At 47.6% G+C, this 26369-nt stretch overlaps 1 protein-coding gene across 1 annotated transcript in view; it reads right to left on the reverse strand.

Annotated features, from left to right (window-relative positions):
• Positions 1-26369, reverse strand: part of LAMA5 (laminin subunit alpha 5) — a 137741-nt gene that overhangs the window by 25834 nt on the left and 85538 nt on the right. Inside the window, exons 19-47 of the mRNA XM_044659643.1 lie at positions 24664-24716; positions 24432-24537; positions 23442-23541; positions 22711-22867; positions 22032-22170; positions 21734-21876; positions 21520-21626; positions 21090-21243; positions 18234-18394; positions 17751-17859; positions 17013-17110; positions 16513-16714; positions 15986-16112; positions 15477-15616; positions 13943-14058; positions 13431-13642; positions 13105-13309; positions 12838-12982; positions 12202-12342; positions 11755-11916; positions 11440-11541; positions 11029-11112; positions 10451-10681; positions 6111-6224; positions 4621-4751; positions 2177-2257; positions 545-759; positions 362-462; positions 7-187 (exon numbers count right to left, since the gene is read on the reverse strand). Coding sequence (XP_044515578.1) covers positions 7-187; positions 362-462; positions 545-759; positions 2177-2257; positions 4621-4751; positions 6111-6224; positions 10451-10681; positions 11029-11112; positions 11440-11541; positions 11755-11916; positions 12202-12342; positions 12838-12982; positions 13105-13309; positions 13431-13642; positions 13943-14058; positions 15477-15616; positions 15986-16112; positions 16513-16714; positions 17013-17110; positions 17751-17859; positions 18234-18394; positions 21090-21243; positions 21520-21626; positions 21734-21876; positions 22032-22170; positions 22711-22867; positions 23442-23541; positions 24432-24537; positions 24664-24716 — 4017 coding nt within the window. The remainder of the gene's footprint in view (positions 1-6; positions 188-361; positions 463-544; positions 760-2176; positions 2258-4620; positions 4752-6110; positions 6225-10450; positions 10682-11028; positions 11113-11439; positions 11542-11754; positions 11917-12201; positions 12343-12837; positions 12983-13104; positions 13310-13430; positions 13643-13942; positions 14059-15476; positions 15617-15985; positions 16113-16512; positions 16715-17012; positions 17111-17750; positions 17860-18233; positions 18395-21089; positions 21244-21519; positions 21627-21733; positions 21877-22031; positions 22171-22710; positions 22868-23441; positions 23542-24431; positions 24538-24663; positions 24717-26369) is intronic.

The raw sequence follows: 26369 nt of genomic DNA on the forward strand, positions 1-26369 counted from the left end.
ACTCACGGGTACAGCCATGTTCACTGAACCCCCAGTAGCCAGGGGCGCACTGCTGGCACTGAGCTCCACTGACCCCTGCCTGACAATGGCACTGCCCACTCTGGGGGTGGCAGCCAAGCCCCACCGCAGCCGGACCGCAGTTACAGGGCCGGCAGCCGCCACAGCCGTTGAAACCGTAGTGGCCATCCTAGAGGGAGTGGGAGGAGAGAGGGGGGTCACGCAGGGCCAGATGAGGAAGCACCCGTTTGTGTGAAGGGGGCCTGGTGGGAAGCAGATTCTGTGAAGTCAGAACCTTGGGAAACCTTGGGGAACCTTTACCCAACAGGCGCCGTCCCCGCCTCCCTCCAAGCCATGGGGCTACCTGGCAGCGGTCACAGCGTGGGCCCATCACGCCAGCTTTGCACAGACAGCGCCCGCTGCGCGGGTCACACGCCTCCGTCCCGCAGGGGGAGCAGTCACACTCTGAAAGGGGGAGAATAGAGCAGTGAGGCTCCGCCCCCTGGCCCGCCCACTCCCCCCTCCGGCAGGGACCGCCCCCACGTACTCGTGCAGTTCCCAGGGAGCAGAGCGTCCCCGTAGTAGCCGGGGGCGCAGCTCTCGCAGCGGGGGCCCGCCGTGTTGTACATGCAGCCCAGACAGGCCCCGGTCAGCGGGTCGCAGTGGCTGAACAACATGTTGGGGTCCCCGTTGCCGCTGCAGTCACAGGGCTGGCAGGAGCTGCCGATCACCAGGGGGTTGCCGTAGTATCCGGGGGCACACCTGAGGGAAGGCAGAAGGGAATAATAGAGGCCTGGGGCAGGGTGGCCAGCAAGGCGCCCCCCCACCCAGTACTAACACCCCGCACGTCCCAAGCACAGCTGGAAACTAGAAGCTCAGCCCCAGAGGAGGTACGAGACTTAGCCAAGGCCAGGCAGGGAGTCCAGGGCAGAGCCAGGATTGGAGTCCAGAATTTTATTTTATTTTTTAAACCTTTCCTTTCTCTCCTAGAATCAACTCTAGGACAGAAGGGCAAGGGCTAGGCAACTGGGATTAAGTGATTTGCCCAGGGTCACCCAGCTAAGAAGTGTCAGAGGCCAGATTTGAACCCAGGACTTCCCATCTCCTGGCCATAGCTCTCTATCTACATACAGAGTCAAGCAGACACCAAGACTATTTATTCAACAACTGTTTCTTAAGTACCTAACATGGACTGAGCACCAGGCTGGGCACTGTTCATAAAACTCATGACCCCTGCCCTTACACAGTTTCCAGGGCAGTGAAGACACACATACAGAAAACCATACTACGCACTCTTCCATAAGAGCAAAGTATCCCATGATGCCCCAGTGGAAGGAGGGGTGCTGACAAAAAGAAGCCTGTAAAGCTTCCTGAAAGAGGAGGCATTCAATTTAGACTTTAATGGGCAGGTTAGAAATTCATCAAATAAAGAGGAGGAAGAGCATTCCAGGGATAAGGATGAACAAAGGCTTGGAGCTGGAGAAGTACAGGAAGTATTTAGGGGCAAAAATAGTATAACTTGTAATAAGCATAAATTGTGTGGAGAAAAAGTATATGGGATAAAGGGAAAAATAGAGGCAAGAGCCCAACCACAGAAGGCCGTGAATGCCAGGCAAGGAAAGATGAACTTGATTCAGTAAGCAATAGGGAATCACTACAGATTTTTGAATAGGCATAAACTAAGCAGATGCAGACTTTAAAAAGATGGCTGGCAGCAGGACAGATGACTTGGAGAGGGAAAAGGTAGAATGGGAAGACTCTGTAGGAGGCTGTTAATTTAGATGTGTCACAATGATGGCTTATACTAGGGGATTGGCACAGGGAATTCAGAGGGAAGGAAGGATGCAAAAGACATCACAGCAGCTTGGATCTGAAAAGTATGTGTGTGAAGAGAGAAAGAGGGAGGGAGAGAGGGAGACAGAGAGAGAGAGGAAGAGAGAAAGACAGAGAGGGAGGAGGGAGGGAGGGAAGGAGATGAAGAGAAAGATGGAGAGAGAAAGAGAGAGAGTAGGAGAGAGGAGACAAAGATGGCACTAGTATACTTTCCTTTATACTTCTCTTTTCCTCTTTTGCCTGTAACATTTAGCTCAGTGGGTTCTTGTGAGAATCAAACAAAACATCATAAGAAAAGAACCATGCAACCTAAAAGACCATTCTGTGGTTATCATCATTTACTCACCGTTCACAAGAAGCTCCAGCATACCCAGGCTGGCAGAGACATTGAGTGGTGCCACCTTTATGGACACATCCAACTGCAAAGCTGAAAGCAGAGAGGAAGATAAAAGATGGATCTTCTTAGAACCCATCAGTCAGTGGCTGTCAAATGGCCCTCCCCTCATCCTGGAGCACACAGACTTAAATAAGGTAGTGCTGGCCCAATTAGTATGGACACCTCCACTCTAGTCTTCTCTGTTCCCAGATAAACAATCCCCAGTTCCTTGAGCTGATCTTTCTGTAGCTTGGTTTCTATTTTCCTTTCCACAGGATTTCATGGACTAAAAGGGACTCACAGGACCAATATCCTTGATTATAAGAGGATATCTGTGTGGAGAGCTAAAGGATAGATGGCACCTGTGATAGATGGGTTTGCTTCTTTATCTTTCTTTATTTTCCTATCTTCCTTCCTTCCTTCTTTCCTTTCCTCCTTCCTTCCTTCCCTCATTCTTTCCTTTCCTCCTTCCTTCCTTTCCTCCTTCCTTTCTTTCCTCCTTCCATCCTTTGCTTCCTTCCTTCCTTCCTTTCCTTCCTTCCTTCCTTTCCTTCCTTCCTTCCTTCCTTCTTTCCTTCCTTCCTTCTTTCCTTCCCTTCTCTTCTTCTTCTTCTCCTTCCTCTTCCTCCTCCTCTTCCTTCTTTTCTCTCTCTTTCCCCTTACCTTCCATTTTGGAATCAATATCAAATATTTGTTCTAAAGCAGAAGAGCAGTAAGGTCTAGGCCAGTAATGGGCAAACTATGGCCCACGGGCCAGATGTGGCCCCCTGAAATGTTCTGTCCAGCTGAGCGACATTATTCCTAATCTGACAAATACAATGAGTAGGATACAATACAATGAAACTTCAAAAGAGTTGCCTTAGAAACAGGCTGACAGATGAGCATTTCCTTTCCTTTGGCCCCTCTTTAAAAAGTTTGCCCATCACTGGTCTAGGCAATGGGGGTTAAGCGATTTGTTTAGGGTCATAAAACTAAGAAGTGTCTGAGGCTAGATTTGAAGTCTGTGCTTTCAGAAGTAATGTGGTCTACTTTTCTGAAGCAATGGTGGGGGAAATGTTGTTATATACCATGGTTCTTATTATCTACTCTCTGATGTGGGTAGAGAAAGGAAAAATTTGAGGCTAAGCTTCTCAACTAACTAAGAGCAAGACTAAGATTACAGAATGGACAAATGAGTTAGGCCCAGAATGCCCAAATAGACAATAAAATGAGGTGAGTTCTGATACAGAGGATGCCATTCTTTTTGGAGGCTTCGAGTGTCATTGTGGGTGCTCTCAAGAAAAAGAGAATCCTGGTGGTCAATCCAGGTCTGAGGAAGTTCAGTTAAACATCAGTTCAGAAAGCTAAATACCATCAAGTTTGGGCCTAGGATGGTTTTTTCATATGGCTATTGAATGACCTTTTCTTGTGTTTTTTAGAATTTATACTTTCTTTTTCCTTGTTGAATAAAGCCTAGAAAAAAATACTCTTGTATCCTGTAGTAAGTGGAAGAAGGAGAAAAAGGCAAAAGAGATGAAAAATTCCTGGAGGCAGCTGGGTGACTCAATGGATCAGAGCCAGCCTTAGAGACAAGAGGTCCCTGGTTCAAATCCAGCCTCAGACACTTCCTAGCTGGGTGACCCTGGGCAAGTCACTTAACCCCTATTGTCTAGGCCTTGCTACTATCTGCCTTGGAACCAATACATAGTATTGATTCTAAGAAGAAAGGTAAGGGTTTAAAAAAAAAAGGATATTATGGATTCTGGAACTGGACATAGCAGCAGCAGCAGCGCATAATTAGGGCTCAGATGATGCCAGGCTCTGAACCCAGATGGCCAAGCAGTCTCATGAAGAGACATAGTTCTCCTTTGGAGATTCAGGCTTAGAAAATAAATGAAAAACTCTGCGGTTAAGGTCCCTTGAATCTGTGCCAGACCCTGGGATCTGTGCTGTAGACCCTGGGAAGATGACTCAGATGAGCATAAGTCTAAAGCCTAGTAACAGATCCTTTCACTGGGATCCATTGGGGAAGGCATCCTTCTTAGAGGAAGAATGATTAAAGGTCTAGTTCAAAGGAATGGAAGTCAAACAGAAGAATTGTGAATAGAGTGGAAATGGGTTGGGGCAGGGTCTGATGGAACTGGGAATGTTTAGCCCAGAATAAAGAAGACTTTGACAGAGAGAGGTGGTTCTATTAGCTGTGTTCGAGTATCTGTGGAATAAGGATCTACTGATCGTGTTTGGCTACAGAAAGCAGAGTTAATTTGAAGCAATGGATTGGGTAGAAAATGTAGGGGCCAGAGTTTAGCTTGATAGATATATAAAGACAGGTTTCAAAACATCTAGAGCCGACAAAAAAGGCTGCCTGTCTCAGGAGGTAGCAGACTCTCCAAGATCTCTGGGCAGAAGATGGAGAACCACTTAGGAGCACTTACTTGTTGGAAGGCACAGAAAGAGGGCAGGGGCAGCTAATGCAGAGGGAAGACGATTGGTCTTGGGTTGCATTGGTCACGAAGCCACCCTTGCACCGTTCACAGTGGTCACCCTCAGTGTTGTGTTGGCAGCCCTAGAACAGAAGAGTAAACGTGGGCCATGGCATCTTTCGGATACTGGATGGTCTTTGGGCCTAGCCCCCAGGACAGATATGCTTTCCTGGTAGTTAGCTCTCTCTCATCCCTTCCAGTAACTCTTTCTTTCTCCAGCTGGCCTAGAAGTTCTTATTTATAGTGAAAGGGTGCTCAGAATCCTGCCCTATATTTGTTTTTGGTCTAGACCAGATGCTACTTTTATAGTTCCCTTGGTTAACTAGGACATCAGGTTCAATTCCTAAGTATGCCTGCTTGGACTTCACCCTGAATTCTGGAAACTTCCAGGGAGAATGAGATCTGGCCATGGGTCTGGCAGACCTATTCATGGGATCTCAGAGTTGAAAGGGTCCCTCAGGAATCATCCAGCATAAGCTGTATATGATTAAGAATCTCTCATAACATCCTCGATAAATGGTCATGCAGCCTCTCCATAAAGACCTCCAGGGACAAGGAACCTATTACCTCCTGAGGCAGGTAACTCATTACTTAGTTTTTGTTGTTGTAGTTTTTTAAAACCCTTACCTTTTGTCTTAGAATGGATAAAAGTATTGGTTCCAAGACAGAAGAGTGGTAAGGGCTAGGCAATGGGGGTAAGTAACTTGCCCAGAGTCACACAGCTAGGAAGTGCCTGAGGCCAGATTTGGATCTAGGCTCTCCTGTCTCTGGTGCCCTACCCACTGAGCTTTCTAGTCTCCTGTAGCCAAGGAAGACAGGTCTGATGAACCCCTATTTAACACACCCTGGAATACAGGCCACCCCCTCATTGTAGGTTAAACACGCTCCATTCCTTCAACCTATCCAGGTATGACATGGCCTCTTCTTTATGGCCATCCTTCTCTGGATATACTGCACCTTGTTAATGTCCTGCCTAAAATGAGGTGCCCAACCACTTGATTTCATAAATGAGGAATCATGGACCCAGAGAGGAGAAGAGAGATCCTTATCCTTGGTCAGATATGATTGATCATCATTATTTTTTATCTTTTTATCCCCGGCCTCTAACTCAGTGCCTAACAAGAAGCAGGTGTTTAATAAACTCTTGTTGCTGAATTGATTAATCATGGTATCACTTGATTTTATTTAAGCTGTGTTCTTTTGACAGAGTCCTTTATGGATATGGAGAGTAGGTCTTTATGGTAACCCCTTCTAATTCTATAGACAAGATCACGTCCTCTTCAACACTCTTGGAAATTCCCTTCCCTCTGCTTTAAATTCTCTTCCCCCATTCCATCCTTGCTGTTTTCTGTCCCTGAAATCCTTTGGCTGAGGTTCATGACACTCTCAGGATTACTAAGAACATACACACAGTACTGTGCTTGGCCAGCACTGGGACTCACCACACAGATGCCCGAGCCTGGTAGGCATCGGTCTGAGTGCCCATTGCAGTGGCATGGAATGCATTTGCCCAGGAAGTGGCCCTTGGTGTCTCGGTAATAGCCAGGAGCACATTCCTACAGAAAGAGAGGTAAGGAAGGGAAGAAATGGGGAAAAGAGAGCAGATAGAAAAATTTGTGAGGACGGATGCAGGGAACATCTGGGAGATACAGCAATGGAGGGAGGGCTCCCAGGGAAGATCAGATATCTCAAGACCATGGAGGATTTTGATCATCCGGTTAGTGCCCTGTCTGGACTCATGTCACTAAAGCATAAGAAAGAACCTTGGGTTTCTTGTAGTCTACTCTGTCATTTTTTAAAAATTTAATTAATTAATTTAGAACATTTTTCCATAGTTATAGGATTCATGTTCTATCCCTCCCCTCATTCCACCCCCTCTCGTAGCCGATGCACAATTCCACTGGGTTTTACATGTGTCATTGATCAAGACCTATTTCCATATTATTGATACTTGCGATAGGGTGCTCATTTTGATTCAATATCTTATTTATATCCCCATCCTCTCATGTGATCAGGCAGTTGTTTTTCTTTTGTGTTTCTATTCCCTATTCTTCCTCTGAATGTGGATAGAGTTCTTTCTCATAGGTCCCTCATAGTTGTCCTGGATTGTTGCATTGTTGCTAGTAGAGAAGTCCATTATGTTCAATTTTACCACAGTGTATCCGTCTCTGTGTACAATGTTCTTCTGGCTCTGCTCCTTTCACTCTGCATCAATTCTTGGAGGTCATTCCAGTTCACCTGGAATTCCTCCAGTTCATTATTCCTTTGTGCACAATAATATTCCATCAACAACAGATACCACAATTTGTTCAGTCATTCCCCAATCAAAGGGCATACTCTTGTTTTCCAGGTTTTTGCCACCACAAAGAGCACAACTATAAGTATTTTTGTACAAGTCTTTCCTTATGATCTCTTTGGGGTATAAACCCAGCAGTGGTATGGCTGGATCAAAGGGCAGGCAGTTTTTTAGGGCTCTTTAGGCATAGTTCCAAATTGCCATTCAGAATGGTTGGATCAATTCACAACTCCATCAGCAATGCATTAATGCCACAATTTTGCCACATCCCCTCCAACATTTATCACTTTCTTTTGCTGTAATTTTAGCCAATCTGCTAGGTATGAGGTGGTACCTCAGAGTTGTTTTGATTTGCATTTCTCTAATTATTAGAGATTTAGTGCACTTTTTCATGTGCTTATTGATACTTTTGATTTCTTTATTTGAAAATTGCCTATTCATGTCCCTTGCCAATTTATCATTGGGGAATGTTTTGATTTTTTTTGTACAATTGATTTAGCTCCTTATAAATTTGAGTAATTAGACTATTGTCAGAAGTTTTTGTTATAAAGATTTTTTCCCAATTTGTTGCTTCCCTTCTAATTTTCGTTTTGTTTGTACAAAACCTTTTTAATTTAATGTAATCAAAATTATTTGTTGCACATTTTGTAATGTTTTTCTAACTCTTGCTTGTTCTTAAAATCTTTCCTTTCCCAAAGATCTTACAAATATATTATTCTCTGTTCACCTAATTTGCTTAGTTTCCTTCTTTATATTCAAGTCATTCACCCATTCTGAGTTTATCTTGGTGTAGGGTGTGAGATGTTGATCTAAACCTAATCTCTCCCATATTGTTTTCCAATTTTCCCAGCAGTTTTTGACAAATAGTGGATTTTTGTCCCAAAAGCTGGATTATTTTGGGTTTATCGAAGACTGTCTTGCTGAGGTCACTTACCTCAAGTCTATTCCACTGATCCTCCCTTTTGTCTCTTAGCCAGTACCATATTGTTTTGATGACCACTGCTTTTTAGTGCAGTTTAAGATCTGGTACTGCTAGGCCACCTTCCTTCACATTTTTTTTCATTATTTCCCTTGATATTCTTAATCTTTTGTTCTTCCAAATGAACTTTGGTATAGATTTTTCTAATTCAGTAAAAAAAGTTTCTTGGTAGTTTGATAGGTATGGCACTAAATAGATTAATTTGGGTATGATAGTCATTTTTATTATGTTAGCTCATCCTACCCATGAGCAATTAATGTTTTTCCAATTGTTTAGCTTTAATTGTGTGGAAAGTGTTTTGTAGTTGTGTTCATATAATTCCTGTGTATGTCTTGGCAGATAGATTCCTAAGTATTTTATTTTGTCTAGGGTGTTTTTTGTTTTTTTGTTTTTTTTTTTTTTAATTTTAAACCCTTAACTTTCTGTATATTGACTTATAGGTGGAAGATTGGTAAGGGTAGGCAATGGGGGTCAAGTGACTTGCCCAGGGTCACACAGCTGGGAAGTGTCTGAGGCCGGATTTGAACCTAGGACCTCCTGTCTCTAGGCCTGGCTCTCAATCCACTGAGCTACCCAGCTGCCCGTCTAGGATGTTTTTTAATTGGAATTTCTCTTTCTAACTCTTGCTGCTGGGATGTGTTGGAAATATATAGAAATGTTGATGATTTATGTGCATTTATTTTGTATCCTGCAACTTTGCTAAAGTGGTTGATTATTTCCACTAGTTTTTTAGTTGATTCTCTGGGATTCTTTAAGTAGACCATCATATCATCTGCAAAGAGTGATAGGTTGGTCTCCTCATTGCCCATTTTAATACCTTCAATTTCTTTTTCTTCTCTAATTGCTACTGCTAGTGTTTCTAGTACAATGTTAAATAATAGAGGTGATAATGGGCATCCTTGTTTCACTCCTGATCTTATTGGGAAGGCTTATAATTTATCCCTAGTGCAGATGATGCTTGATGATGGTTTTCAATATATACTATTTATTATTTTTATGAAAGGCTCTTCTATTTCTATACTTTTTAGTGTTTTCAATAGGAATGGGTATTGTATTTTGTCAGACGTTTTCTACATTTATTGAGATAATCAAGAGCTTGTGACCAATTTCCATTTTGGGGGGAAAGTTTGGATGTGTTTACTTGTTTGTCCTCCTCTGTGGTCTGGATTTTTTTCTCTGTAAAAGTTATCCAGAGTTAGTGACTTTCTCTTGTTCTTTCTTGTGGTAATTTCTTGGATATTTCTTGCCATCACTATGCTGATTTTCTTTCTCAGCCAGAAGTCTGAGGGAGGAGGGCAGGCTCTCTGTGTATGGAGCTATGGAGCAGTTTTGTCTGAGGCTACTTTTCCAGTAGTCTCCTCACTGCTTCTGTCTGCTGCCCCTCTCTGCTCTATCTCTGCACCCAACGTCTGTGCTCTTTAGCCTTCTGGGGTCTCAGGTCTAGCTGCATTCAGGGGTAGGTCCCTAGTGCTCTTAGTCAGTTGCCAAGATTCTAGAGATTGCTGTATGCTTCCTGTAATTCTGGTGCACTGGCTCTGGCTCTGGCACCATAGTTGGGATTGGGGAGGGTTGATCAGCTCATGTTTTGGTGGGAGTTTTTCACCCCCTTATAGCATGGGAAATGCCCCAATCCCATATACCTTCGATGCTGTACTCTATTGTGGAGTCCCTTCTTTCATCTGGATTTGTTTTTTTGTTTTTTTTGTTTTTTTGTCTTTTTGATGCATCATGTATGATTGGTGGTGAAGAGAGTAAAGAGTCCTGCAACTACTCTGCAGCCATCTTAACCTGGAAGTCCCTAATTTGTCATTTTACCAAAGTGGAAATCAAGGCCCAGAAAGGAGAAATGATTTTCCCAATTGTATAGTTAGAAATTCTTGAACCCTTGCACTTCATCCCCCAGAAGTCCTTCAGTATTTCCCAGAATTCCTTTTCCCTTTTCGTTTATGTGCATCTTTATGTTATTGTTTATATAGTTCTGTAACTCCTCCCTCTCTCGCTTTTCTCGTGACTGGGGCTGGGTTAGCTAGCTTATTTACTTTAGTTATTATTAATAAACTTTATTAAATATAATACTTAGTTATATTTTATATATATTGGATGTATATAAAATATATATTTTAATCTTTACACAATCATGCAGGTAGCAAAAGACAGCAGGAGGATTTGGACCTGGTCCTTCCTCTAGATTATCCCTGTGTGGTCTTCCTCCCCAGCCCTGATAAAAGAGGCTCCCCCAATATGTGATAACTCCTTCCCTGAGGCATTTCTCTTTGTCCATCAATCATTGGTTCTGTGGGTGGCTCCCCCTATCTTGCTGTGTGCCCATTCTGTGCTGTTACATGATGGGGAAGGTAGGGCTTTTGCTCATAGGAAGCCCAAGATAAGTTTGGTCCATTTGTCCCACTGATTCCAAGAAGCAGGCTAAGGCTTTGGGCAGTAGCTGTGAGGGCACTGGCTCCTGGCCCCCTCCCCCAATCCAAGAGGGCTCTTGTCCATTCTCTTACCTGGCATGAGTCGCCACGGTAGTTGGCAGGACACATGCAGACCTCAACATTGCTGGCCTGAGCTCCCCCAGGGGCATCTGTCACCACCTCTAACACTACCCTCTGAAGAGAGACAGCTGAGGAGATCTGGAAGAAGAGGGCACGGATCTGCAGCTGCTCCAGACCAGCCAGCACCATCATTAGTTCCTCCCGGGAGACAGGGTTGTGAGTCTCTGTGTGATGGAAATTGCCCTACAGGGGAGGAAAGAGGTGCTCAGGATGATCTAGAAAATGGAAGTGCCATCAAAGTTTGTCCTTCTTAATGACTGCTCTCTAGACCCATTCCAGTTGACATTTCAGTTTAATAGGTGCCTGTGTACCCAGCCCTTGACCCTGACTTGTGATGTGATTTCCAGGGAGTCCTCCCTTTCCATCTGGGCCTCAGTTTTCTGTCCTGTAAAATGGGGAAAAGTCCTTCCAGTTCCCAATTTCCATTGCTCTCTCCTTTGATCATCACTGAGAGTGCTGTCAGCTTAAGGGAAGAAAGGGGTTATGAGAACCCCAAGGAGTCCTCCATATTCTTCCCCATCCCCACTGACCTCCACCAGATCCACCTTCCCTCGATGAATGTCCCCAGGGGCCGGGTAGGAGCTCTCTAGGAAAGTGATACTCATCTGGTTTCCCTGTAGAGAACAAAGGTGAAGGTGGGTGATTCTGCTGCCCCAAGGACTCCCAGATTGACCCCTTGCTTTTGGGAGAGGCTATGACCAGCCATCTTTATGTCCCATACCTTGTCCTCTCTTCTGTTCCTTGGTGTCCTGCTATCCCCTTGGTCTGGGGTCTCGTGCCCCTGTGCTCCCTGTCTGTGAGCTCTTGTTTCTCCCCACTCCCCACAGTCTCTCCATGCTAAGGATCTGAGGTTACATTCCCCTATGCACCCCCTCCCTGAATTTTTATTCCCGTCTGGTCCGTCATTCCCTTGATTCCCCGTCCCTGCACTCTGACACCACCTTCAGGATCACATCTGGCCGGCTCTCTGTAGGGACGAAGACATCCCCACGCTGGGTCTCGGAGTGCAGCTCATAGCTTAGGCTCCCGCCATAGGATGACACCTGCAATACAGTATGCTCAGACTGTCTTAGTCTCCGTCTGGGACCTGAATATCCTCCTACTCCATACCCCATTTCAAAAAAGGGGGTGCTGTCATGATTCACACTCCAACCCCAAAGGGCCCTGAGCATGCTTACCCTGTTCCCCCAACCCAGATGCCCTCAGTCTCCAGCTGCAACAGATAACCCTGGGTCTAACCCCCATGCCCCACTCACCCGATCCCCCAGGTAGGAGGCAGGTGCCTGCCAGTAAAGGTCTTGAAATGCTTCTGGGACATTCCGAACATCAGCATGGACCAATCCAATGTCCGCACGGAGTGAGGTTGGCACTTCCTGCCGCTCCCCACTCAGCAGCACCCAGCCTTGCATGTCTATGAACTGTAGGACAGCATGGATATGACTGTATTTCTTCTTATTAAATGTTTGCATGGGTATTCATGTAACTATGTGAGCCCACATGTACATGGACATGTATGTAAAAGCACATGCACATGTGTGCTTCAGCCTGCATGTGCAGAGATGAACATCATGGATGAAGGCAGGTTTGAGGCAGGACCTCAGACTGTGGACTCTGCTCCTGGGCCATCAGGCACAAGATAGGCCTGAATAGCACCGTCCTAAGAGGGGGCCGGCCACCGGCATCCTCATTCTATGGGTTCCTACCTCTCCACGGACTTGCTGGGAGCTCCGGCACCGGTCAGTGGCCCCAAAGCAGAAGCAGCGAGTGCAGCCCTTGGGGTTTGTGGCATCCAGGGAGAAGGTGCCCAGGCGGCACTGATCACAGCGTATGCCCTCCACATTGTCCTATAGGTGAAACCAGATGTTGTGTTAGCTTTCTTAGGGAATCTGAGAAATGGGCTAGGATCTCCCCAGAGGACAAGTCCCCTTCCTCTACCTCAAGATCTGGAGGCAACTAGGAGGCCATCTGGAATTCCCTGGCTCAGGATGGGGATGCTCACTTACGGGATTCATTTTGATTTATGCAATATGAATATTACAAATAACATTTGACTTAATTTGTCATTTTTGGTAAGTGCTGCAGTTGAAAAATCCATGGTTTGGAAGCCCTAGGACATTGTAGGCAGGGCTAGTTTTGCTACTCCTCCCGATGTGGATTTGGGCACATTCTTTTCCTTCCTTGTGCCTCAATGTTACTCATCTATAATATGGGGTAAAGAATCCCTGCCCTGACTTCTTGATGGGGCTGTCGTTAAAACCAAGGAAAATAATGTTTATTAAAGGGTCTTGCACTGCTAAAAGCACCCTAACAGAGGGTCCCATCTCAGGCTCTAGACTCACCTTACAATGGCACTGGCCAGTGATGGGGTCACATACTCCAGCCACTGTGCCTGCCTCATGGCACTGGCACTGTTGGCAGTTGGGATAGCCATAGAAGCCAGGAGCACAAGCATCACAGCGGCGGCCGACGATATTGGGTTTGCACCTTTAAAGAGGATCAGTGGCTTAGTCATCAACTCTGAGACTTTCCCCAGTAGGCACCCACTTATTCCACCTCCAGGTAGGGCACCATGCCTCTCACTCCTTCCCTAGGCCCTCTGCCCTCACTTGCACTGCCCGCTGTCCAAGTCACAGCCAGGGTCTGTGAGCTCCTCGACGCCAGGGCGAGAACAGTTACAATCTTCACAGCCTACCAGGGGGTGGCAGCCAAAGGTTTGGTCCTGGCAGACCACACAGTCTGGTGGGATGGTGCGGGGTGGGCAGATGCACTGGCCGGTGACCTCATCACAGAGGCGGGTGCCACAGTCACAGGCTGTTAAGGGAAAGTGTGACATTAGTGTTCCGTGGAGTTCCTTCCTCCTTGTGGTCAAGAAGAAGAGACACTGGCCAGGACTGGCCCTGGAGGGGAACAGGGAAGGGGGATAAGGACTCACGCCTGCAGTTAGGGAAGCCCCAGTAGCCCGTGGCACAGCGGGAGCAGTCCCTGCCGATGATGTGGGCCCGGCAGGAGCACTGGCCCCCAAAAGGCTCACAGGTAGGGCTCATGGCTCCCACTTCGTGGCAGTAGCAGGGCTGGGCCCCATTGTTGTAGAAGAGGGAGAGTGAGATGGCGGCATTCCGGCAGAACGGAGTTGAGCTGCTGGGGCTGCGGGTGTAACACAGACGGTACATTAGAGCCATCATACAGGATTCCTTCGATGCTCTCCCACAGACATCCTTGGCACACGGACTGCTCAAACCCCTGAAATTTTCCTAAATCTGGGCCTAACATTCCCAAATTCTCCCCTGCCCCCCCACTTCCCCAATGCCTAGAACACTCCATTTCTGCCTGTAAGCCCTTCTGAAACCACAGCCTCCATCCCTGCTCCCAGTCCAGGTCCCAAAGGCCTTTGCCCAGCACCGTTCTACCTCCCTAGGCACGCCACTACTTCAGCCTGCATCGTACCTGATGTAAAAGCCATTGGCTGCACAGAGACTGATGAAGTCATAGGATTTGTCCAGAGGCTCCTCTTGGAGGTAGCTGGAGCTATAGCCATCCTCAGGGACGACCAGCACATAATCCTATGGGATGAGATGTTTTAAAAGGCACGTCTAACTGTTGTGGGAGCTGGCAGAGAAAATAACTTGTGCCCACTCATGGGAGAAGGAGGAGGAGAATTGGGCGAGCCCAGATTTTATCCTTGCTGGCAAAAGTCATCTTGCTTATGGATTCAAGATTAGACAGGTAGTAAATAGCCAAGCAGATGCTAAAATGCAGGGCTTCTAACTCCCTATTTGGTGCTCACAGGATACCAAGACTTGGAGGTGGGGACTTCTGAAATTTTCTAGTCCAGAAGTGTCAAACTTACAGGCTTCCAAATCAGATTAAAATGTAGTTGGGATATGCTTAACAAAATGAATAAAAATACAGTGCAACAGAGTCAATGTTAATTTGTGGCTTTCTTAGTTGATATGCAGACTTCAGGGATCCTTCGACTTTGACCCACTGAGCTACTTATGATAGATGAAGAAACCTGGGCCTGGAGTTAAAATGATTTGCCAAAGGTTCCACCATTATTAAGTGGCAAAACCCAGAAATCATCTGCCTCCATGTCCAATACTCTCCACTTTCTACTCAGTGCTCTTTCCTTGCTTCTAGCAGGCTCCTCAGGTAAAGGCTAGAACCTGAGACTCCTGAGTCTACCAGAGAAAAAAATTGGGGGCTCTTTCTACAAAACTGGAAACCATTTTTTCCCCTCTCAATTCAATTGGGCTAAAGCTGACAGGGGGGATACATATATATATACATGTGTGTGCATGTGTGTGTGTCTCTCTCATTCTCTCTCCCTCTTTTTCCTCTGTCATTCTCTCCCTCTCTCTCTCTGTCTTCTCTCTCTCCCTTTCCCTTTCCCTCTCCCTCTGTTTCTCTCTCTCTCCCTGTCTCTCTCTCCCTCTTCCTCTCCCTCTGTCTTTCTTTATCTTCTGTCTGTCTCTCTGTCTCTCCCTCTCCCTCTCTGTCTCTGTCTCTCTGTCTCTCTCTCTCCCTCTCCGTCTCTCTCTCCCTCTCCCTCTCCCTCTCTCTGTCTGTCTCTCTCTCCCTCTCCCTCTCTCTGTCTCTCTCTCTGTCTCTCTCTCTGTCTCTCTCTCCCTCTCCCTCTCTCTGTTTCTCTCTCTCTGTCTCTCTCTCTTCCCCTCTCCCTCTGTCTCTCCCTCTGTCCGTCTCTCCCTCTGTCTCTCTCTCTCTCTGCAGACCTAGCTCTCACCAGCTGCTGGAAGGAAGAGCCAAGTATAGAGAATTTGAATCATGGTGGTTCTGCCTGAACATAGTTGGATGTTCGTTATAGACAGCCTTGCTCCTCCTAGGACTGTGGCTACACTTCCCAGTCTGAGATTCTAGGGGAAGTGGAGGCAGAGCACAGGGCAGACCCTCCCTCCCTGCCTCCCAAAGCAGCAGGACAGAGGGGGCTGGTGAGGCCTTCCTTTCTGCCCTGGTCACTCACCAGCCAGAGCTGCTGGCCCTCAGGCACACGGACAGTCACAGTCAGCTCATTGTCCGTCACGTCCAGGACGATCTGACCCTCACACACGACCAGGCTGCGGCAACCGTAAGCATGGGGGCAGAAGCTGGCATTGGCCTGGCCTGGGAAAACCGGAGCGTCACCCTCACATGCCCGCGGTTGGCCCAGGGCTCGCCGAAGGCCCAACCAGCTCCCCAGCAGCACCCGGCACCCCGCGCTGGCCTAACCCGCCTGGGGGACCCTTCCTGGGTTCTCCCAACAGCTCCCTCCCCTCCTGGTGGGGCTCTATCGGATCCCGGGCTAAGCGCACTGTTTGGCCACGTCACGAGATGGTCCTGCACGAAGGACACTATTGCTGATGTGCGTAAAGAGAGTGAGAGCAGTAAGAGCCCACCTGTGGGGGTGGCGGCTTCTCAGGAAAGTGGGTCTCGACCCTGCAGTCCCCCCACCTTCCCCAGATCCCTCCCTCGTACCACCCCATCCCGGCTTACCATGCCAGATCCGGCCACCATTGATGAGCACCTCCACGGGGAAAGTCGGGTGGTTGGGCTGGTAGCCGTGGAGCAGGAAGGCATAACGCCCCAGCGTCTGGATGTGGGTGCTAAACACGACGGTGCTCTGTGGAGAGAACCCCCAGGAGGTGGGTGCCAACGTCCCGCCTCTCCCTCCACCTCTCTCCACCTATCCTGGACTTCCCCAAGGTAGCTCTAGATCCAACCTCTCTACTACAATGAGACAAACGAGAGGGAGGGAAGTGACTCGCCCAAGGCCACACGGTGCATCGGGAATGAAGCTAGCAGTCAAATTGAGGCCTCTGAACCAACAGCCTTGAGCTCCAGCCACCAGAATATATTCCGTCTCTGTTGACTCTCCTGGAATGTCCCCTGAATCCCCCCTCCGATCCCCAGGCGACCCACCTAAAACAAGGAGTTTACTTTTCCCGAGTCCTCCCATGAATTCTGAAATCCACCTGGGGACGGCGGGAGGCCGGAGGCGGCCCCTGGAGAGCGGCTCTCACCTGGGGAGAATGCAGGAGGGTGGGGTCGCTGGCGGGGTCCACAGCTGTGGGGGGGCGAGGCTGAGGACTCAAGGGGGGGCCGGCAGGAGTGACCGTGTGCATGTGGCTCAATGGGAATTCGGGCGGCACAGGCAGGACTCTGCACTCTGTTAAAACGATGGGCTGGGACAGCTTCTGGAAGCGGGAAGGGATGCAGGAACCACTGGAGTAAGAACAAGGACAGACACGGGGGTCGGAACAGGCCAACACAGGACCCACGAGAAGGACTGAGGGAGGGATGAGGGGTCGCAATGGGGAAGGAGCTTCGTCTCTGTGGTTTGTGAGCTTAGGCCAAAGGGGAGCCAGCCACGGGAGTCTTCCCAGGGCCATGGCCATCGCTCAGGCCCCTAACTAACATCCCCTCCCCTGATCTGCGACAGGAAAAGCGCCTCTTCCCTCCCTGACCCTCTCGAGAAGGCCACGGCCAAGGACGGAGAAGTCCCTGACTCTGGCCTCAATACCTGCTCAGGCCAAACGTTCCATGATGGCTGATGCAATGAACTCGGGGTTCCACAAACTCTGTGGTGAACTTGTTTAGGGGGACCAGGTAGACGCGGTACTGGGGGAGGAGAGAACAATTTAGGTGAGGCCTGCGAACTTGCCAGGAGACATAAATAAAGCAGATTGTGTGCCCGGGAGAAGCAGACAACAGGATTCTGCCCCACACGCTTCCTTTCTGCCTTTCCAAATCCCACCTTTTCCTCGCAGCCCAGCTCACGCCCCACTTTCTCTCCCAAATCCTAAATGTGGACCAGACTTTAGAGATGACCTGGGCTAACCCTCTCATTGTATCGATGAAAATGTCTTCCCCGATCACACCAGCCTACGGGGATCATTTCTCCTTTTTGACATCAAAAGCATTTACTTTCCAAAACCACCCACCTGGCCTTGCTCATCCATTCATTCAATGACTTGCAAATCTTGTCTCTCATTGAGATGCGTATAAGCTAGAACCCTTCCCACTTCTCCCCTCCATGACTAGGACAGGTCCGGACCCATGACAAGTGCCCAGTAAAGCCTATTTTGTGATGAACCAAGTTCTCTTCTCTCTGTTTGCTAGGTCTCTATGAATCTTTTTTTGTGGGGGGGGGGGTCTGTTTTGGGGTACCATGTTTGTGTTCTCATTCACGCAATCATTTATTGAATGTCTCCTGCAGGACTCCCAAAGTATGTGGGAAGTCTTGGGCCAGCACCCTTACCAGTAAGAACCGTGCGTGTTCTGCCGTGAGCCGAATGCTAGCCTCCCCAGTGAGTTCAAAAGCTGCGAGGCGATTCTGGGAGTCTAAGACAGTACCCCGGCACAGGAAGCTGCAAGAGTTAGCCAGTGGCAAGTGAATGGGCAGAGGGAGGCAGAAAGATGGACCCTGAGCCCTGCCTCTCTCCCAAATCCATCTCAACTCGCCTCCCCCTGAGTGGCCTGCTTCCTGAACAAGCCCGGGTCTCTCAGGCCCCCGGGGACCCTAGATGAGAGAAATGGGGGGCCCCGTTCCCCTGAGCTCTGGGATCCTGCTTTCTGACCTCAGGCAAACCAGGCCATCGGCATGTCTATTTACTTTCTGTGAGTTTGGAGGGGACTGAGTCCCAAAAACCACCCCCAAAACCCAGGGCCTCATTATTTTCTTCCAGGAAACAGGCTCTCTGCCAGTCAGGGATAGAGCAAGGCTGGGGAGGGGAGCAGGTACCTGTACTGGCAGGGGTAGAGCGTGAGCAGCCCTTGCTGTGGGGTCCACTGGGGCGTGTGCACAGCCACACTCACGCCCTGAAGGTCATCCTCATTGGCGTACTCCACGATAAGTACATACTGGCCAGGCTGGGGCACCACCATTTGCATCTGGACATCCACCTGGAAGACAGAAGGAAGTGGATGGAGAGATCAGGCCCCTCCTCTGGTCTCCTTCCCCTCCAGGTGACAGGGTCTGCCTACGCCCACTCCCCTCGCCTCCATGCCCCTTCCATTACAGGGCATTTTATAAGGCCTCTGCCGTGGAAGTGTTCCACTCACAGAAGTGTCCTTCACACAGTCCCTTATCAAAATGCAATTCTTTCTCTCCCTCTTTTTTTAGATCACTATTCCCTCCTTCTAGTACATCTTTCCTACAATGATACACCCTTACCAAATCTCTCCTAGATAGAACACTCTTCCCTAATATAATAATAAATAGTAGTAGCTAACATTTTTATAGCACTTGTTTTGTTTCATTTAATCCTCACAACGATTAGGAACCTTAGTATAAAAGCAGGTAAGTGACTTGGCTAGAATTCAAATAGCTAGTAAGCACCTAAGGAAGAATTTGAACCAAGGTTTTCTTGATTTAAATTTTTTTAATTTTATTAGAGATTTAGCTTTATTTATTTATTTATTTATTTGTTAGAGCTTTAGTTCTCTACATCATTTTGCCTCCCATATATAACATTTCTTCTACATATAATAGTTTTCCTTTGTAATTTAGATAACAACTCTTATATTCTCATACTCATGACCTCAGAATTTGAATATATTTCAAGAATTTGTGATTTTATCACTGGGGATAATCCTTCCACTAATATAGATCTCAAGCCCTCAAGGAATTAGTAGGTCTCAGAAAGTTGCTGTGGGCCGTTTGGGGATGAGGAGCCTCTGGGCTGCTCCTCTGAAGGTCAGAAGCAGTCTGTTGCTGGGAGTGTACCCGAAGCCCTTCCAAGGGGCTAACAGAGCCTTCAAGGGCTCACGGTCCCCTCCTCACCACAGTGTGGCAGCAGGGAAGGCCTCAAGCAGAGGAGCTGATCCATCGTTTTATGTAACACCTTTTAAATAGAACGGCACCATGACTGCAGAAGAATCCAAGTGAGAGGTAACCCAAGGAGCTACAGAAAAATATATGTATCGTACGTGTATGTGTGTGGGTAAGTTGGCAGCAGCACATTACCAAGATGATCCATAAAGAATATTAACCAGATGGTGTATGAACAGAGAATGAGGTGAGCTAGTCCTGCCAGCAAGAAGGAGAGGCAACAATGAAGCCCGAGTGTACTGCCAAGTTACTAAAAGAACCAGAGAAGGCCTACAGCCCACTGGGCAGATCCTTCAGAAAGAATATATGTGAAAACATTGGGCAAGAATTAGACAAGATGAGAATATGGAAATGAGTTGCAATCTGCCCAAACCTAAGATCTGCTTCCTAGCTGTGTGACCACGAGAAGTGACTTTAATCTCTCTGAATCTCCATCGCTCCTTATGCAAAATGAGAATAATACTTCTACTCTCATGGTGGTGTGGCAAGGAAAGTGTTTTAAAAATCTTCATGTGGGGGCAGCTGGGTAGCTCAGTGGATTGAGAGTCAGGCCTAGAGACAGGGGGTCCTGGGTTCAAATCTGACCTCAGACACTTCCCAGCTGTGTGACCCTGGGCAAGTCACTTGACCCCCATTGCCTTAGTCCTTACTGCTCTTCAGCCTTGGAGCCAATACACTGTATTGACTCCAAGACAGAAGGTAAAGGCTTTAAAAAACAAATAAATAAATAAATAAAGATCTTCATGTGATGTATAATATCATTGTAATGTTACACCGACATAATACTAACTCATGTGATAACTTCATTTAGAAATCATCTTTCTTAGAGAATAATGCCCTACTTTATAAAAAGTCTCCTATACTGACATTAGGACACCAGCTTGTATAGGAATTTCCCTACTAGAGTATCATCTCATCTAAGTGCCACACTTGGCAAAGTGGCTCCAATATATAACTCAACCTTTTCTAGAACCTCTTTTAGAATAAAAACATCCAGTATATGCTAGAAATGATTTGTTATTATTATCGTTCAGTTAATTTTGGTCACGTCTAGCTTTTAGTGACCCCATGTGGGGTTCTCTTGGCAAAGATACTAGCATGGTTTGCCATTTCTTTCTCTGGATCATTTTGCAGATGAAGAAACGGAGACAAACAGGGTTAAGTGACTTGCCCTGGGCCACATAGCTAGCAACTGTCTGAAGTCAGATTTGAACTCAGAAAGAGGAGTCTTCCTGATCCCAGGCCTCACACTCTATGCACCACCTAGAGGCCGTACTTTAAATGATTAGTCATTTTACATATACATACAGAGTTTCTCAGATAGAATCATATAATAATGACAAAAAGTATAACCCATTTATATAAGACTTTCCAGTTTGCAAAGTGCTTTCCTCATAACAACTCTTAGGGGGTAGGTCGTAACTGCTATTCCTTCTCTCATTTTATAGATGAAGGAATAGCCTTAAATCATTTTGCAGATTCGCCCCTGATCCCTGAGCTAACAAGCAGCTGAGGCCGGCTTCGCAGCCAGGGCTCCTGAGGCCGCTCCATCTTTTTCATCCTCACGTTGCCTCCGAGAGGCACGTTGCCTCCGAGAGGCGATGAGGGAAGGGGACCAGGCCACGGTTGGCTCCCCCAGCCCTTGTTCCACTTCCTCCCTGCTTAGGATCTGGCTCGGTGACAGGGAGGCCCCAGTCAGGGTGGGCGCCCAGGGCCTACCCCTTCTCATTCTGACCGGGAGAGGGGAAGCGAGAACCAGGCACTCACATCGTTGCCCCAGCAAGAGGCCAGTGGTGGGTGAGAGGAACTGATCTGTTCCATCTGGCAGGCCTTGGGGAGACTGTTGTCGCGGCGGCAGATGGCATCCGTCCCGCTGGCAGAAGGGAAGCCGTCCAGGGGGAGGTAGGTGTACAAGAGGCAGCTGGGGAGAGGAGAGGGAACGTACACATTGGCGGCCCACCTCCCTCCCTCCCTGTCTCCCCGCGCACTCCCTTTCTATTCCCTTGACAGACCAGGCGCCCAAGACGGGTCCTCTCCGTACAGAATGGCCCTCCGCTAGATCCCAGAGCCCCCGCCCTGCCTGCTTCTCCCCCGCCGTCTAGGGGCGAACCGGTCGCTGTACTCTACGGTAGCTCTTTCCCTTTTCCCTTTACGTGTTAAGATTTCAGGTTAAAGCTCAGATAAGGCTGCTCCTTACTTATTCCTGTCTTGCCCAGGTTTGCGGTGGTAGGTGCAGGCCTCCGTCACCTTCAGCTGCAGGATGGGGGCTTCGTAGTAGGCGCTGGGAAGCAGGACCACATAGTCCTGAGGAGGGGGCGGAAGACACCGTCAGAAGCGTAGCCAGGGGTAAGCCGTACCAGACGCACGGGAAGGGCAAAGGGGCACCCCGGGATAAAACGTCAGGTCCTTACCAGCAGGACGCCTTCAGCCTCAATAACCAGGGACCAGACACTAGGGTTCAGGACAAAGGGCTCCCCAAAACTGCTCTGGGGCACGGTAAGAAACACAGGCTCTGTGCTAGGTGCAAAGGTGACCCGATGGGACTGCTCTGTGCCTAGAATCAGCGAGAGGAAGAGGACCAAAGAAAATGCACCTCCTCCGAGTGGTTCTTCCCGAAACTCCCCATCTCCCTGGGATTGCCCCTTGGCTCGACAGTGACAAGCACAGCTTGCTCTGTAGTCATCTGTAGTCAGGCATGACCATACTTACAATTGCTGCAAGCGTTAAACTTCCCTTCCTCAAAGACTGAAACCTTCCCGTTCACACTTGTGGGACCCCGGTTGACATAGCGGAAAACGAGATGGAATAGGTCAGGTGATGTCACGTTGAGTTTCATCACTACTCTGGGCTGTGAGAAAAGCAATAGGGAGGCAAGTAGGCCTTATCTCATCACTCTCGTCCGATCCAGCAACGCAGCTCATCCCCTGGGAGCAGGGTACTGCCTTTCCTGACGTTCCAGACCCCGCCATCCCTCTGCTCTCCTTGGGGAGCTCTTCCATCCAAGCCCCACTTGCCACTGTCCTTGTCCTACCACCTATCAGATAGTTAATCTCACCATTCCCTCCGCTTGGAATGCCACGGCATCATTTCTAATCCAAACCATCTTTCCAGGCCCAGCTCATACCCTTCCTCATTCAGGAAAGCTTTCCATAGATAATCCAACCCACAACATCCTCTTTCTAAAACATCTATTGCACAAATGGCTGGAATCACATACATGGGGACATTTTATTATTCTTTTTTCCAAAGGTGTGTCTTGCTTTCCCCAAATGACCAGGAGCTCCCTGAGTCTCTCCTCGTCCCTATTTCCCTCGCAGTACAGATGAGGGGACTCCATACAGAGCTGCCCATTGAATGGGGGAGGGAGTGAAGGAAGAGGGTGGCCTACCTGAACAGGAGTCATCTGTGCATAGCCCCGCCAGCTGAAATTCTCAAACTCCAAGGGATTATAGCCGAAGCGCACGGGCCGCCCATCTGGCGTGGAGCCCTCCTCTAACTCAAACCTGATATGGTGCAGGTCCGGGAGATAATGGTCTCTTGCAGGCCTGGGGGGAGACAGTTCACAGGCTCTGTCTGGTTCACCTCTCCCGGACCCAAGCACTGCCCAAGCTGCCTAGGGCCAAGCAGCCCAGGAAGGAACACGGATCCATCTTGGGTCATGGAAGCCAGGACCGCCCGGGGCCTGTGAGTCCTTGGTTATCCATGCTAGTGGGGGGAACAGTGGTACTAATAAGAGTGACTGAACCTCATTTGTACTTAGTTCTATAATGTCTTGCAGGAATAATGATAGTAATGTCACATTTATGTAACTCTTTCTTTAAAGTTTACAAAATCCTTCCCTCATAACAATCCTATAAGGTAAAATGCAAATATTGTTATCCTCATTTTACAGATAAGAATTTATTTTATAAATTCTTATTATTTGGTGATTTCCCTAGTCACATGGTTAGGAAGTGTGAGAGTGGGGACTTGAACCTGAGTCTTTTGACCGCTATGCCTCCCCCCGTCCTGTGCCTTTGATACACAGACCAGAGCTTTCAAGGAGATGAAGAAAAGAGGGAAGACCTATGGCTGCCAGCCTGCAGCCTCCACACCCCAGGGTTTGGCCACGGCACTCACTCACTGCATGTGGGCCCCTGTGTATTGGGCCGGCATTGACAGGCCCCCGTCCTTGGCTCACAGCCCTGGGCCAGGGCCCCCCCAATGTCGCACTGACAGGCTGTGGAAAGGAAGGAAAGCACAAAAATATTCTTTAGATGCTCGAGAACTGGCCGTTGGAAAAGGGGGTACTACAAGAAGGATAGCCATGCTGACGTTCCAGTTTTACTACTCATGTCTCCACACCATCTACAACCCACACTGCTCCATCCCAGTCAGTCCAGTCTCTTCAGACACAGGGCACATTCCTACCACCATGTTTCTGTTCCCATTGTTCTCCTCTCCTGGTAATAACCAACCCTCCCCTCTCTGCATCTTCAAATCACACCCATTCTTCAAGGTCCAGTTCACGTCCTTGGCTGTTCCAAGAAGCCTGCCTGGTGTACTCTAGCCAAGGCTGATTTCTGATGGACTTTATGCTTTAAGTAACAGAATTCATCCCTGAATCACACCCAGTCCTGTGGTATTCTCTAATTGTGCTCTGTGTGTGAATCTCATCTCTATCTAGATTGTTCCTGACGATGAGGAACATGTAGACTCTTGTCTTTCTCTCCTCGGCATCCACCATATAAGGATATTCAATAAATAGTGACTTGTCTGGAGAGAGTCCAATAGTATGGTGCCACGGAAAATTGCAATAAACCAGGAATCATTAGACTTGGATTCTGTTCCCGATGTGCTACTAATTTGCTATGTGACCCAGAAGAAGCAACTTTCTCTCTCTGAGTATCAGTTTCATCCCTCTACAAAATGAAGAGGTTGAACTAGATGGTTTCTCATCACCCTTCTAGCTATAAATGATAAGAGTACTGCACTGCAGGGGAAAGGGAATCAGCAGTATTTCTATTTTGGGCTCCATTGTTGCCAGTTGATGAGTTCTCAAACCAAGCCTAGGTCCTCCCTGAAGCTTTCTCTGGAAAGCCCTAACCATGAGGTCTCAGAGATACTCACTCTGACAGCCGAAGTAATCCGCTTGGTCCAATCTGAAGTAGCCATCCTTGCAGACCGTGCACATCTGACCACAGACATTGGGTTTGCAGAAACACTGTCCATTTCCCTAGAGACAGTAGCCCAAAGGGGAAATGAGGCATGAGAGCTGCTAGGCAGTGACATTCTCTGGAGGATGCCACCAAATCCTGGCTCTCTAAACAAACTTTTCATGCTCTGGGCCCTAGACACTCACCTGTTGACATTCAGCCACTCCGTTGATGGTACCTCGAGGGTCACAGCTACAGCCTGTTGGAAGAAGGGTTTGCCTGAGGGTAGGTGCTAAGGCACAGCCCATGAGAAGATAAGGGCAGAAATGCAAAAGCCACAGACAGCACAGTGCTATGGAAGTCTGGAGGCAAGTCATGAAACTCAGCCCTAATTCCTGCTCAGTCTCATTGGTTAAAAACAAAATTAATGAACTTGAATTACTGAAGGGAAAGAGGAAACGGGGAAAGAATTTTACTCCTAGAAGAATTCTAGAGGATGGAGGCAAATTCCCATTCTCTCTGTTCTTACTTCTACCCCTCGAATTCTTCCCAAGTATTCTTAAAGGGAATGGACTTCCCCTTTGCCATCCAGAGGAGAGGGAACAGGATGATGAGAGGACTGGGAACTATGCAACATATGGTACGGTTGAAGGAATTAGGAACATTTAGCTTTAAGAAGAGACAATGACTTAATTGTCTTCAAAGTATCTGAGGGGCCATCCATGTAGGGGGGAGGAAATGGGAATGAGGACTTAGAAAACTCCTGCTATGTGCCAGGCACTGTGCTAAGCACTTTAGAAATACTATCTCATTTGATCCTTACAACAACCCTGTGAGAGAGGTACTATTATTATCCTCATAGCTGAGGAAACTGAGGCAGACACAGATTATGTGACTTGCCCAAGGTCACATGGCTAGCAAGTGTCTGAGGCTAGATTGAACCTCAGGTTCCCCTGACTCCTGGCCTAGAACTTCTGTACATTGCACCGCCAACTGCTTCATCCCATGTGGAAAAGTGGATAGATTTATTTTGTTTCAGCCCTAGCATGAAGAACTGGAACTAACAGATAGAAGGTGCAAAGGCAAATTTAGGCTTCACTGAAGTATAAGTGGATGACTCTCGATAATTTCCTATCTGGGGCACAACTGCTTCAGAGAAAATGTCACTGCTGGATTAAGCTGGTCTTGACAGTTCACCAATCTGGGATATGGGATCTACCTTAGGAGAAGCAGGACTTAAATCTGACTCAGAATTCTGAGACATCAATTGGCATGTTACAAGCTAGAGAATATTGGAGCAAATAGATAACGCAGTCTTTTTCAGTAATTTGCTATTGAAGAATTGGACATCTTTTAGGTTGATGACTAGGAACTATGGACACTAGAACTGTTCTATGATTATGGGACAAATATAGTTTACCTGATTATAGACAAGATGAGAATATGGTCACTAACCATAAGTTAAGGTGGGATCATTTATAGAGAAGACCTAGCTGCTAACTCAAGAAAGGTTAGAAGAAAAAATAAAAGAAGTCATAGCACAAATTCCAAAACTGTGTTAAAGAAAGACTATACTGATCTCACTCTCTCTGTCTCTGTCTCTCTGTCTCTGTCTCTCTCTGTCTCTCTGTCTCTCTCAATTTCCTCTCCACTTGTTGCTGGGTCAATTGGTTGGCCGATGAGAAACTTGGGTATCCTATCCTGCCATCTGCTGATGAAAATAGGAAGTGAGAGAAAATATACTCTTTTCTATATTATTGCTTGCTAAAAAGAATAAGGTGTAGAGAAAATATGCTCTGTTCTCTATTATGATTGACTGCTGAGAAGAAAAGAGTCAAAGAAGACAAGACATTTCTCTGCCTGTTCTTTTTGAGTGGCAGAAAAGGAAAGGGACCCCAAAAAAGCAGAGTTG

The sequence above is a fragment of the Gracilinanus agilis genome, chromosome 2 (assembly GCF_016433145.1).
Source record: "Gracilinanus agilis isolate LMUSP501 chromosome 2, AgileGrace, whole genome shotgun sequence".
Classification (NCBI taxonomy): Eukaryota; Metazoa; Chordata; class Mammalia; order Didelphimorphia; family Didelphidae; genus Gracilinanus; species Gracilinanus agilis.